Below are 14,321 nucleotides of genomic sequence, written 5' to 3'. Positions count from 1 at the left end.
CAGTAAGTTCCAGGTCATTACCACACACTGCGTAAAAAAGTTCTTCCTCATATTCCCCCTGCATCTCTTGCCCACAACCTTCAGTCTGTGTCCCCTAGTTCTTGTACCATTAGTTAATAGGAACAGTTCTTCCTTGTCTAATTTATCTAAGCCTGTCATAATTTTATACACCTCTATCAAATTTCCCCTCAATCTTCTTTGTTCCAGGAAGAACAACCCCAGCTTCTCCAACCAAGCCTTGTAGCTAAATTCCCTCATCCCTGGAGCCACTCTGGTAAATCTCTTCTGCACCCTCTCAAGGACCCTCACATCCTTCCTAAAGTGTGGTGACTAGAACTGGATGTAATACTCCAGTTGGGCCCTAACCAAAGCTTTATAAAGTAACTTCCCTGCTTTTTGCTCAATGCCTCTATTTACGAAGTCCAAGATCCCATATGCTTTACTAACCACTCTCTCAATATGTCCTGCCACCTTCAAAGATCGATGCACATGCACCCCCAGGTCTCTCTGTTCCTGCACACTCTTTAGAACTGTGCCATTAAATACATATTGCCTCACCCTATCCCTTCTGTCAAAATGCATTACCTCACACTTGTCTGTATTAAATTCCATCTGCCACTTGTCTTCCTATTCTGCTAGCCTATCACTGTCCTGTTGCAGGCGGTTCATATCATCCTCACAGTTTGCCACTCCTCCAAGTTTGGTGTCATTGGCAAATTTTGAAATTCTACTCTGTATTCCAAGATCTAAGTCATTTATATATAGGAAAAAAAGCAGTGGTCCTATTACTGACCCTTGGGGAAAACCACTGTCTACCATCTTCCAGTCCGAAAAATAGCCATTTACCACGACTCACTGTTTTCAGTCCTTATGCCAATTTTCTTATCCAATTGGACACTGACCCTCCTATTCCATGAGCCTCACTTTTGTTAACTAGCCTTTTATGTGGTACTTTATCAAATGCTTTCTAAAAATCCATAAAGATAACATCCACTGCATTCCCTTCATTAACCTTCTCTGTTACTTCATCAAAAAACTCAATTAGATTAGTCTAGCATGATCTGCCTTTTACAAATTCACTTGACGTGCATCGTACACCCTCTTTTTTTGGTTTCATCATAATCTCTATCTTCTTCATCATCCAAGGAGCCCCCCCTGTTTTCTGGTTCCCCTACATTTCACCCCTTGTTGGAATGTACCTAGCCTGTACCTGAAGCATCTCTTCCTGAAAGATAACCATTGTTCTGTTACAGTTTTTCCTGTGAATCCTTGGTTCCTTTTGGTCCTTTCTCATTGCGTTGAAATTAGCCCTCTTCCAATCTAGCTGTTCTATTGTATATCGTTACTTGCTTTTCTGCATTACAAGTCTAAACCTTATGATATGATGATCGCTCTTACCCAAATGTTCCCCCACAGACACTTGGTCCATCTCATTTCCCAGCAACAGATCCAGAAATGCCTCTTTTCTAGCTGGGATGAGAACATACTGATCAAGGAAGTTCTCCTGAATATGTTTCAGAAATTCCTCCTCTTCCTTACCCATTACTCTAACAGTATCCCAATCAATATTTGGGTAATTACAGTCCCCCAATATCACCATTCTATAGTTCTTGCACATCTCTGTGATTTTCCTCTCTATCTCCCTCTCACTATTTGGAGGTCTATAGAATACTCCTAGTAGTGTGATCATACCCTTTTTGCTTCTCAATTCTGACCAAATAGATTCTGTCATTACCCCCTCATTCCAACATAACAATGTCTTCCCTAATCAGTACTGCCACTCCACTCCCTTTTTTCCTTTTCTACCTTTTCCTGAACATTTTATATCCTTGTATATTAAGTGCCCAGTCCTCACCATCTTTAAGCTACGTTTCTATTCTTGCCACAAGACCATATTCCTATACTGCTATTTGTGCTTGTAGCTCACCAACCTTGCCTTGGGACCTTTTACAATCACCTGAGAAGGCAGATGCGTTCTTGATGTAATGTCTCAACTGAAAGATGATACCTCTGACAGCATAGCACTGCCTCAGTACTGCAATGGACAGTCAGCCTAGATTTTGAGTTCAAGTCACTGGAGTGGAATTTGAACCCACAGGAGGTCAGAGTGCTACTCACTGAGCCACAGCTGAGGCCTTAAACCAGAACATCTCAGTGTGGCAGCTCTTCAGCAGTCCTGTAATAATGTGGTGACCATTTACCCTGACCATCCCTGTGTAAAACTGATGCCAAAACTATGCAGATCTGATTGCTGATTAGGCAATTGAGGCCTCTGCAGGAGGTCCCGCCTCCCCAGACCGGTAGAGGCTGTGGGAGACTGTAACGGCATCCAAGGATTGTTCTACAGCTTGCAATGAAATCAGTTGTTGGCACGGAGATGAACTTGCTGACTTCTCCTCCATTCCAGGCTGCAATATTTCCAGCTCTTAAAATACTTGACATTTTCCATCACTGAGAGTCAAGGGGCGAGTCAGACAGTCAGAAGAGGGTTCGACCTAAGGTGCTGACGTTAACATTGGTTTATATATACTCAGTTACAGAGCAAGAAATGTAGGGTGGCATTGTGCAAGCCTTGCAATTTGTCCTATTTACTTTTCAGGTTTTGAATCTGCTAAGATTCTGCCATTCTGCAGGGACACATTAACTTTACAAAGGCATGACAAATACCCCTTCAAGTTGATGGACATGATAACATAGAAATAATTGTAACACTTACATAAAGTTCCTGTAGCTGATACAATCTAGGGGTTATTTTATAGTTTCTTGCATTTACAGTTTTCAATTATAAAACATGGCAGCAAGAAATGCTCATGTAATCATTTCATTTAATAGTCCAGTGTAAACTCTGCATACACCTGTCAAAACCTTGAACTAATATCATTCCCCCGTTCTTTACAGCCATTCATTTTTATACATAATAAACTTCAATGTTAAGATTTATCATTTCAAAACAGCTTGCAGATTAAAGATTGCCACAGCTTGCTGGGTCACTGTTAACACCTTTTTATGTAATTGGCACAATTATAAAGCTAGTTTGTGAGCATGAACGAGCATTCTGCGATACATTGAAAAGAAACCTTTCGATGAGACAGCCACAAAGCAGTTTCCCGTCAGTTGTTGCGTTTCACTGTGTAATGTCATATTTCCGCAGGCAGATAGAAAGCCCAACATCCCCTAAATTTTAATGAATGGATGATTCGTGAGAGGGATGGTGCCAGGTGAATCTCTAGAAGAGGCATCACCAATGAGTCCCTCGATGGGGCACAGCAGGGTGTGGGCATCATAAGATGCATCTGCACGCTTGCATGTTTTCCACTCACGTCAGCCAAAGTCCGGCCTTGCCTGACAAATCCTGCTGGAGTTTACCTTTGTCGGCTCTGCTGAGCAAAAGATCCTGAGTTTCCAAAATGTCCATCTGTTTCACTGGCAGCGTCCTGTCAAAGACTGGCACCGGGGTCTGCCCCTCTACATAAAGGAGAAACAACCAGCGCTGAAATTAAGCAAGTCTAATACACATTTTTTAAAAAATTAACACTTGTTGTCTAAAGCAAATCTAAAAGAAGTAAAACAAGGACAAAATGTTTCTGGACAACCAATCAGTTTTGGAGAGTTAAAAATGACTGTTTAAGGCCTCAGTGCGATATGCGACACTGTGTGAAGGTCAACAGTCTCCAAACTAACTCCCTGCTGGACTGGAAGCACGGCATTACTTTTGCAGCTTGTATCAAAGATATAATGCAACTTCAAAAAAAATGTAATACACCTAAAACAAAAGAAAAAGACATTAAAGGCTGTAACAGGCAGGTTGTGTGTATAGATAAACATCCCAAGCTGGAGTTATACTGCCGATCTTGCACCATTACTATAGTGGGCCCAGACATCAGATCAACAGTCAGGGCAGACTCATCGCTCAGACTGATGCAAAAGTGAACTGCACCGTAAGAGGGAGAGGACACAATCAGAGTACATCCCCTTCCCTTGGTGACTCCAAGCCCTGCTCAACCACCAAACCCACCAACCAGCACAGTCAGGACTTCTTCACCAGCCAGTAGTTTCAATTAAATATCAATTAACTTAATTTCCAGAATATGCAAAGTTACTCGGTACAAATGTTTAAGATGCGAATATTGTTTAGTATTCTGTCACAGAAAACAGAAGGCTTATTATTTAATCTCAAAACATGTTAAAGAACGATTGGTAACTTATAACCCACTGTTTCACAATCACTTTCAGTTTCATAAAACCAAGGAGAGTTCATCTCACTAAAACAGATGGAATACGGACCAGGATGTTGACGTGTACATGTGTGTGTGTGCTTGCATGTGTGCAGGTGCACGTGCGTATGACATGTAATTGCATGTGGGTATGTGTATGTTTTTGTGCTTGAGTATGATCTTGTGTGAGCACGTGTTTGTGTGGTGTGTTTGTGTATGCATGTGATTGTGTGCATGCATGTATGTGAATGTATGTGTAGCATGTGTGTGTTTTTGTGCTTATGTGTGCATGTACTTGAGTTGGGTCATGCTTGTATGGGGATGCAAGCGGGTGTGCTTATGTGTGTGTTTGTGTGTGGGTGTGTTTGCATGTGTGTGCGTGTGAATGCATGTGTATGTGTGAGCATGTTTATGTGCTTGTATGTGCATGTACTTGAGTGGGGGTGTGTTTGTTATGTGTGTGTGTTAAGGTTTGTGGGTGTGTTTCCCTGTGTGTGCGTATTGGTGTGTGGGCATGTGCATCTGCGGGTGTGTCTGTCCATGTGTGGGTGTGTTTGTGTGTAAGAGTATTTGTTTCGGCAAAACCACATTGAAAATAACCAAAGTTTGTAGGCAGAGTTTTAAGATGAAGCAGATTTGCATTTCAAATCAAGCTGACGTGTGGAATGTGAGAATTTCTATTCTTGAAAAATAAGGGGAAATACTTTTGGATAAATTTGAGCCATTTAACACTGTATGTAAATAAACACAAGGTAAACAAATGAAGTCTAAAACTGCAGGGTTTTTGAAACAAGAATACCTTCCTCTAGTTATGAGGATGGGGAATATATCCCAAAAACTCACAGTGGAAAGATATTTTTCAATTAGAACTTAGACTGCTGGAGAACAGCACACTGAATCAAATGACACAAACTACCACTTTATAAGGGAAATGGTGTTCATGAAGTTAAAATTGTTCAGAACTGCTCATTGCTGTGACCTGCTCTACCCTGCATGTGCTATGTAATGGAACAGCAGAACCCAGTTGTATCTTACGTCACCCCACAAACTCCAATAACTTTCCAGCGCGTGTTTGCTGTGGTGTCACCGTGCTACAGGCTGCAAGTTGCAAAAACCGCTAACTAAGTGGCCTTGTGATAAACAACTCCAATCATCGTAAGCAGCTTGTGGCTTAGTGGGATGCATGACTTTCCTGTCACATTTCCAATGAGAATTAAGTTTTACAATAGTGGCAATGTTATTCAGCGTCAAAGACTGAATCCACAAATATTTTTGTTCACCCGCTCAGTGTGAAAATCCCAGTTACATTTGCTGTTCTACAAAAGGCGATGGTGCACACTCGAATGCAAATGGTCCTAGTCAATATTCAGAATGGGCTTGTCAGATACAATCATGAAGTCAACAGTTACAACAACTCAGGAGAAAGAGTCAGTCTATTAATTATTGGGCTGTGTACCACATTGTGCGCTTTATCCGCACTGTGCTATATCCACCTTTAGCAGACCCCCCACTTTGACTTGAAAGCTGACTGCAATAAAGGTTGATGCGAATCATGTGAACCAGCTGGTACAAGGAAACAGACAATGGACTTGCACACGCAAATGAGGTTACGACACAGCGACATGTGATTCACACTAAATGTTGGTTCGAGACTGATGAGACACTAACCGTCTAACAATAACACTCCAGCGTCTGTGGAGATTAGTAACGATTGTCCCCAAGAATCACTGCAGATGATTTCGAAGGGGAAATTGCTGCAGAAACACTGAGGCTCCCAGGGCTAGAAGGCAAAGTACACAAAGGATGCGATTTAGATTATCTTCCCAATGCACAGAATTGGATGGTGCCACACGTTAATGCAATAATTAAGATAACTTTAAGAACATAAATCCATTTCTTCGAAGCTGAAAGGTAGAATGAGTGCATTTATTTTTGACCTCCATACCCTCCATTTTATAATGATGCTGCCACTGAAAGGTGGAACATGAGCTGTTCACAAACTTAGTCAGCACATTTGCTGCTTATTATGCCCTCCGCTTTCACACCCAGGAAATCGAGCAGTAGCCAGCAGCAAGTGGGCTACAGACTCTACACAGTCCGACACCCATACATGTTCGGACTCCCCTTACAGCGGGTATACAGTGTTCCTTGGGCAGGATTGATGGAGGGCACTGCACTTGCTCAATGACATGCGTCCCTGACTAGCAAACCCAAGAATCAATCGGCCTCTCCCCAGCCATCCCCCTCATACAGGCTGGAGTTATTCTGTTAAACCTAATACTAACAGAGGGAGGCTTTGATAAGATAGCTCTTGGAATTCCAACCTTTCTCCACAGTCCGACCACCACAAACAAACTTTTAAAACAGTGTTTGTCAGAACGCTCAGGCCTTTTTCAGTGAGTGCTCCATACACAAATGCCGAATGTAAGTTTTAACATTTAACAAGACTCTCCATGACCTCTAAGAAGAGGCAAGAGGGGTCATAAGGGCAGAGGAGCTGACTACTAGCTTCTCTCCCTCCCCAATTGCCACTGTTGCCTCTGGGTCCAGCCCCGCCTAGTGGTCCCTGGGGTTGGCAGTGGCATTGGGGATAGGAAGGGAAATTGGATGGGCACCCGAGCCTTGTCTTCTCCTCTGTCATCATTTACCAGCAGCAGGGAAGTCTGGGTTTGGATGGCCTACTTCCTGTGGCAGTGGTGGAAGGGAATCCAAGTTGGCCCAGGTAAAGGCCTGGGTGTAAAGGTAGGCCTCCCAATCTAAATTTTCTTCAAGTTCTGCTGATTTTGGCCAATACAATGGAGAAAAAACCAACCCCATGTTTTACAAGAACTTACAGGAACTAATAGATTGCGGATATGGACAAAGAGGTTGAGATTGGCTGAGAATCATTGTGGTATACTCAACAGAATCATAGAAATTTACAGCACTGAAGGAGACCACTTGGCCCATCATGTCTGCGCCAGCCCACAAGTAGCCATCCAGTCAAAACGCACTTTCCAGCTCTTGATCCGTAGCTGTGTAGGTTACAGCACTTCAAATGCATAAGCAAGCACTTTTTAAACGTTATGAGGATTTCTCCTCCACCACCACTTCAGGCAGTGAGTTCCAGATACCCCCAACACCCTCGAGTGAAAAAGTTTCCCCTCGAATCCCCTCGTATATCTTACCCTAAATCTATGCCCCTTGGATATGGGCCCCTCATCCAAGGGGAACAGGGTCTTCCTATCCACTTTATCTAAACCCCTCACAATTTTATACTCTTCAATTAGGTCGCCCCTCGGCCTCCTAGATTCCCACCTTCATTCAGGCACTTACCTTTCACTGAGCGGATGCTCTGAATGAAATGGAACGACACGTTCAGAAATATAGTCATATTAAAAAGAAACGAATATACACATGATCGCTGTCCAATATTAATGAAGTCCAAGCTCAGATGCACGCAGAGCTTTCAGGCTTAGGGGGTAATTTTAACTTTTCTAATGACAAAGGGCAAATGGCATCATTGCCCGTTATGGCACTGTCTGCCCGTTGAATTTAATAGAAAGGAAAAGCGGGCGAGGCATATAACTGGCGACTGATCAGATATCGACCCTTTACATTATCAACAAAAGTTAAAACAACTATCTAGAGTCCAAAGTGTGTTAGAAACTCAATATACCATTGCATCTTAAACAGAAACCTGTAACATAGTTTCAAACTCCTGTGGAATATCTTGGTAAGGAAATGTCACTCTGAAGGGCACCACATTAATCTATATTCTCTGTATTGGTTTAATTCAAATGATTGGATAGGTAGAAATGGAGACTTGCTCGCTCATTGGGCCAATGAGGGGAACAATTTCCTCTGTGTTCCTACTGCACTGCATCAAAACTGTAAACCCATTTATAAAAGAGCACGTTTACAATTTAATCACAGACAGCGCAGAGAGGAATCCTTCCCCAGTTTCATTATTCAACCCAGAGCACGTTTAAAACAATGCTTTATTCTAAATAGGTCACATAATATGAAGGAAGTGTTTGCTTCGCCCGGCTGTATTGTATATTATGTTTCTTCTTGCTACAGGTTCTATTGTTTGGGAGGGGGAAGGGGCTCGTCACCCTGGTTTTTGCACATTTGTTCCACTTAGTTGTTTGCACATTGAAAACAATTTTTAAAGTATTAACAGGAAAATAAGCTACTTAATAGAAGCTTTACGTTTAGCAAAACAGTTTATGGGATGTGCTCAGTGCAAAGCTTCTCCTTATTCCTGTTCTCTCCCCATCTATAGAATCATACAGTAGTGAAGAAGGACATTCGGACCATCAGCTCTGTGCTGGAATGCTAGTCTAATGCTAGCCCTTCTGACTTACTGAAGAAAGGATAAACTGCCCAGTGAAAGATTGGAGCTTACAGCAGCTTAGTCACTTCTACACTGGATTGCAATTTGCAGTTTAATTCCTAAACCTAACCATTTAGAGAATTAAATAGAATTATATCAACAAACTTGGCACAACTTAATCAAACAATGCAAAGAAATATTTCAAATATAACTAAGCTTTCCTTTACAAAAACACTTTACATTGTTCCTTCTTTTTGAGTAAGTAATAGTTTTTACGCCTTCATCCCATGTGCTGCTGGCTGGCAATTGACCCAAGGATGTGATAAACTCACCCAGGTCATCCTGTCAGTATATAGTGAATGTTATTGTGCTTTTTATCCCCAGTATAAATACATCATTTGTACTTTTAAGCACTCAGTGAATTGCACCTTTTCGTTCTTACACAGAATTACATTGACTGTGCAGGACAGAAAAGGCCATTCGCCCCAACTGGTCCATGCTGGAGGCTATGCTCCACACACGCATAAACCTCTTTGCAAATGTACACAGAGCAACAAAGCCAATGAGCTCAGCAATAAAAATGGGCTCCTATCACAAACAGGGCTGATAGTTTAAAGGAATTTGCAATGTACACTGGGCTGCAATCTTTCAATCCTCCTTGGGTATGGAGACAGTGCCAGAGGATGGGCGAGTTGCAAATCTCACAACCCTGTTTAAAACAGGGGAGAGGCATAAACCTGGTAAATACAGGCCAGTCAGCCTAATGTCAGTAGAGGGGAAATTTGTAGAGGCCATAATCCAAGCAAAGATTAATTGTCACGTGGTAAACCATGGGTTAACAGATGACAGTAAGCACTGATTAGTGTTGTGTCTCGCAAAGCTTGATTGAGATCTTTCATTAAATAATGGAGTGTGGATGAGGACAGTGATTTTGTGTGTATGTTCAAAAGACATTTGATAAAGTGCCACATAATAGATGCTATCAAAATTGAAGCCCATGGATTAAAGGGGCAGTGGTTGCGATGGTATAAAATTGGCTTAGAGACAGAAAGCAGAAGCTTGTGGTGAACAGTCATTTATCAGACCAGAAGGAAATATACAGTGGTGTTCCCAGGCATTAATGATTAGGGCCACTGCTCTTTTTGATATATAATGATCTGGACTTGGGTAGACAGGGCATAATTTCAAAGTTTGCAGATGACACAGAACTTGGAAATGTAGCAAACAGTGAAGAGGATAGCCACAGACTTCAGGTGGATATAAACAGACTGGTCAAATGGTAGATACAAAGCAGGTGAAAGTTAATGCAGAGGAGTGTGAAGTGATGCATTTTGGAAGGACAAATGAGGAGAAGCAATATAAAGCAAATGGTACTGTTTTAAAGGAAGTGCAGGAACAGAGAGACCTGGGGGTGTGTCACGCACACACATCCTTGAAAATTGCAGAACAGGTTGATATGGCTGTTAAAAAAAAGGATCTGGAATCCTTGGCTTTATAAATAGAGGCACAGAGTACAAAAGCAAAGATGTTGTGCTAAACCTTTAAAAATAACTGGTTGGACGTCAGCTGGAGAATTGTGTCCAATTCTGGGCACCACACTTTGAGGAGGCGGTCATGACCTTGGACGGGGTACAGAGGAGATGTACTAGAAAGATACCAGGGATGAGGGACTCCAGTTATATGGACAGACTACAGAAGCTGTGATTGTTCTCTTTAGAACAGAGAGGGTCAAGAAGGCATTTACTAGAGGTGTTCAAAATAATGACAGGTTTTGATAGAGTAGGTAGGGAGAATCTTGTTTCCACCAGCAGGAGGGGCAGTAGCAGTGGAATGCACTGCCTGAAAGGGTGGTGGAAGCAATTTCAATAGTAACTTTCAAAAGGGAATTGGATAAATGTTTAAAAAGGAAAATGATGTAGGGGTAAGGGAAAGAGCAAAGGAGTGCGACTAATTAGATAGTTCTTCCAAAGAGCTGGCATAGATGGGAGATGGGACGAATCAGCTCCTTCTGTGCTGTAAGATCCTATGACTCGATGGGTGGTTAACTGACCTCACACACATCCTTTTCCCATGTTAATTGGTGGCAAGGTATGTTTTAACACCAAGGTAATTTCCCCCCTTCCTTTAGCTGCCATGCTGCTATCCCACCAATAAGCTAACACATCTAATCATCCATGCAATATCCTTCTTTAATTGCCAGAGATTTCTTATACCCTTTCATATGTTTAGTTAGGCAGCAAGTTAACATCAGGACCCATGTTGAGTGGGCTACAATGTGTGGGATGTAAATTTTATTAATTTTTATTTTTCTACTGTTATTACAACCAACATCTCAATATTATTCTGAAGTGGCAGGTACATGCCCAAAATGTAGGGATAGCCACAGCATCATCTGGGGCCAGGTTGTCTAAAAGTCGTGGCTTGATGTCTCCCTTCAATGAGAACTGAAGTCAGTCTCACCACGGATAAATTATGGCTTCAGGTCAGGTTATAGACAATATCAAGACAAATTAGGAGACTGACTGAGCAGAAACTCTCTAGAGTAAAGAAAATGATTTTCAGAGAAAGGCACACAGAACATATACATCAGCTAATCTGATGGGCTCGCACATACATTAAAGCATTGCCTACATTAATCAGATGGGTGTTTTTTTGTTGATGCCAGCCAGCAGCACTCAGGACGAAACAAGAACAAAATAAAACATTTAAAACAAAATATCCTTACCTTTTCTGATGATCATCACATAACATTCCTAAGAAATACTTCTACAAAACCTTTGATTAAAAATGAAACAGAGTATCTCCAGTCATTTTACCCAAAAAAAAAGGTTTACAGAAATACATTTGTCATGTGGGATCCTGAAAACTGCTTTGTAAACGCAAGGCTAAACTGATCAAAGCACTACATGTAACTTGTTAAACAAAGTTATCTGTGGAGGACATTACAGGCCAGCTAAAACTCCGTTATAGCTTGAAGACTTCCTTCTATGTCCTTGAGATGCAGTGGAACATCTATATTGGGGAGTTAGTGGGGTGAGGAGATTCCCAGAGGCTGATGGAAATTAGTGGCTATCGAGTTTCCCCAGCTCCTGCCGTCACAATTACTTGGTGCTGTAACAGCTGTTCTATCAGTTGATCGGCCACATCGAAGCTCCCCCCCTATCCACCCCCACACATGTCTACAACACTTGACCTGACAGCTGGCAAGAAGTTCTTCCTTTGATGCAGGACCCTCCCACACCACCACCAGCACCCCCCACCGCTCCCAGGTTACAAAGGGATTCCTAAATGGATCTCGCCCTCATCCTCTCCAATCTCCATGGGATCAGCGTGCAGAACTTGGTAGAAAGGCTCCCATTTAAACTTAAGACTATGCTGGTAAGTGGAGTGCATGCATGTTGGACGCAGCCCTCATTACTGTATCCAGCCACCGGCAACAAGAGCACGTTCAGCAGGCAGATTCTCTATTCACTCTGAAGCAGAAAGCTTTACCTGAGATCAGCACTGCAGCTGTTGCCCACATGTTGGCATCTGCATTCACTTCTGCAGTTGTGAGTGGTGCTGGGTTGCCATTGGATCACCCTTGGGTGGTTCTCTCAGGTTTGGCACTGGGTACTGGGGATAGGGTGGAGGCTGATAGAGATCAGCTTTTTCAGTGTGAACTAATCTCGCAGTGGGAGTGAGAAAAAAAACATTTCTGGCAATCCTGGCTCCTGCTGTTATCTCCCTGCCTTGGGAATAGAATGGGAACATGGATATTTGAGATTGAAATATCCAAAATTCACATGCCTTCCAAATAGAATGAACATCGTAGGGCTGGTTCAAACTAAAACCACACTTTTCAGCAGTTATTTCTTGGCTATTTTGTCAATCACGGTTTCTATTAACAAAGTTCTTAATTTCGATTAATCAGAAGTTAGCAAACAGTAAATGCTTTGCTACTCTAAACATCATTGGCCCGATACCAGGAAAACCTTTTAATTACCCAAATATCGACTGGGATGTTAAAGGGAGGAATTTCTGAAATGTGTTCGGGAGAACTTCCTTGACCAGTATGTTCTTGGTCTTATCAGGAAGGAGGCATTGCTAGATCTAGTGCTAGGAAATAAGGTAGGCCAACTGGACCAAGTATCTGTGGGGGAACACTGGGTAAGAGAGATCATCATATCATAAGGTTTACATTAGTAATGGAGAAGAGAAAAGAACATTCTAAAGTAGAACTTCTAAGTTGGAAGAGAGCTAACTTCAATCGGATGAGAAGGGATCTAACCAGAAAAAAATAGAACCAAAATTTGACAGGAAAAACTGTATTGAAACAATGAGTGATCTTTAAGGAAGAGATATTTCAGATACAGGTTAGGTACATTCTAAAAAGAGGGAAAGACAGGGGACCTAAAGCCAGAGCACCTTGGATGATGAGTGAGATAGAGAATCTGATGAAACAAAACAAAGAAGGCATATGATGAATGTCGTAAATTCTTCAAGTGAGAACTATGACAAATACAATAAGTTGAGAGGGGAATTGAAGAAGAAAATAAGACTGGCAAAGAGAGGATATGAGAATAGAATGGCAGTCAGCATAAAAGGTAACCCAAAAATCTTCTACAGGCATGTAAGAAGCAGGATGTGGCCTATTAGGGACAAAGCAGGTGGCATATCCTTAAAGGCACAGGGCAAGGCTAGAATACTTAATAAGTACTTTGTATCAATGTTTACTAAGGAAGAGGATGCTGACAAAATATTGATAGAAGCTGAGATGGTAGAGGTAATGGATGGAGTGAAAACTGATAGACAGGATGTACTGCAAAGGCTGGCTAAGCTTAGAGTGGATGCATCATCAGGTCCAGACGGCATGCATCTCAGGTTGCTAAGGGAAGTAGGTGGGGGTGGAGATAGTGGAAGGGAGTGCCATAATCTTTCAATCTTCCCTAGATATGGGGAGGTGCCAGAGGATTGGAAAGTGGCAAATGTGGCACCATTGTTCAAGAAAGTATCTCCAGGCCGGTCAGTTTAACGTCAATGGTGGGCAAGGGTTAGAAACAGTAATCAGGGAAAAAAATCGACAGGCACTTGGAGAGGTTTGAATTAAGTAAGGAGGGTCAGATGGATTTGTAAAAAGCAGATCATGTTTAACAAATTGAATTTTTTGATGAAACAACAGAGAAGGTTAAAGAAGGGAATGCAGTGAATGTTGTCTATATGGATTTTAAGAAAGCATTTGACAAAGCACCACATAAAAGGCTGGTTAACCAAATTGAAGTTCATGGAATAGGAGAGTCAGTGTCCAACTGGATAAAATATTAGCTTAAGGACAGAAGACAGCGAGTCGTGGCAAATGGTTGTATTTCAGACTGGAGGATGGGAGACGGTGGTGTTCCCCAAGGGTCAGTGCTAGGATCACTGCTTTTTTTATATATAAATAGAAATGACTTGGATCTTGGAATATAGAGTAACATTTCAAAATTTGTCAATGATACCAAACTTGGAGATGTGGCAAAAAGGATGATACAAATGAACTGCAACAGGACTTAAAATAGGCTAGCGAAATGGGCAGACAGGTGGCAGATGGAATTTAATACAGAGAAGATAAGAAGAGGTGATACATTTAGGGAGAGGCAGTATGGACTTAATGGAAAAGTTCTAAAGAGTGTGCAGAGACAGAGGGAGCTGGAGTTCATGAGCACAGATCGTTGAGTGTGGCAGGACACATTGTAAGAATAGTTAGCAAAAGCATATGGGATCTTGTGTTTCATAAATATAAGTATTGAGTACCAAAGCAGGGAAGTTAT

The 14,321-nt window shown here is 41.9% G+C and overlaps 1 protein-coding gene across 3 annotated transcripts in view; it reads right to left on the bottom strand.

Moving 5' to 3' along the window:
- garnl3 (GTPase activating Rap/RanGAP domain like 3) overlaps positions 1-14,321 on the bottom strand; it is a 455,189-nt gene that overhangs the window by 64,363 nt on the left and 376,505 nt on the right. For all 3 annotated transcript variants that reach the window (XM_068012410.1, XM_068012409.1, XM_068012411.1), the window contains 2 exons: positions 5,883-5,994; positions 3,367-3,465 (listed from right to left, as the gene is read on the bottom strand). In XM_068012410.1, the coding sequence (XP_067868511.1) occupies positions 3,367-3,465; positions 5,883-5,994 (211 nt within the window). The remainder of the gene's footprint in view (positions 1-3,366; positions 3,466-5,882; positions 5,995-14,321) is intronic.

This window comes from Heterodontus francisci, chromosome 32, assembly GCF_036365525.1.
Source record: "Heterodontus francisci isolate sHetFra1 chromosome 32, sHetFra1.hap1, whole genome shotgun sequence".
NCBI classification, from domain to species: Eukaryota; Metazoa; Chordata; class Chondrichthyes; order Heterodontiformes; family Heterodontidae; genus Heterodontus; species Heterodontus francisci.
The sequence above is the reverse complement of the archived record's forward strand: the minus strand, read 5'-3'. Positions and strand labels throughout refer to the sequence as shown.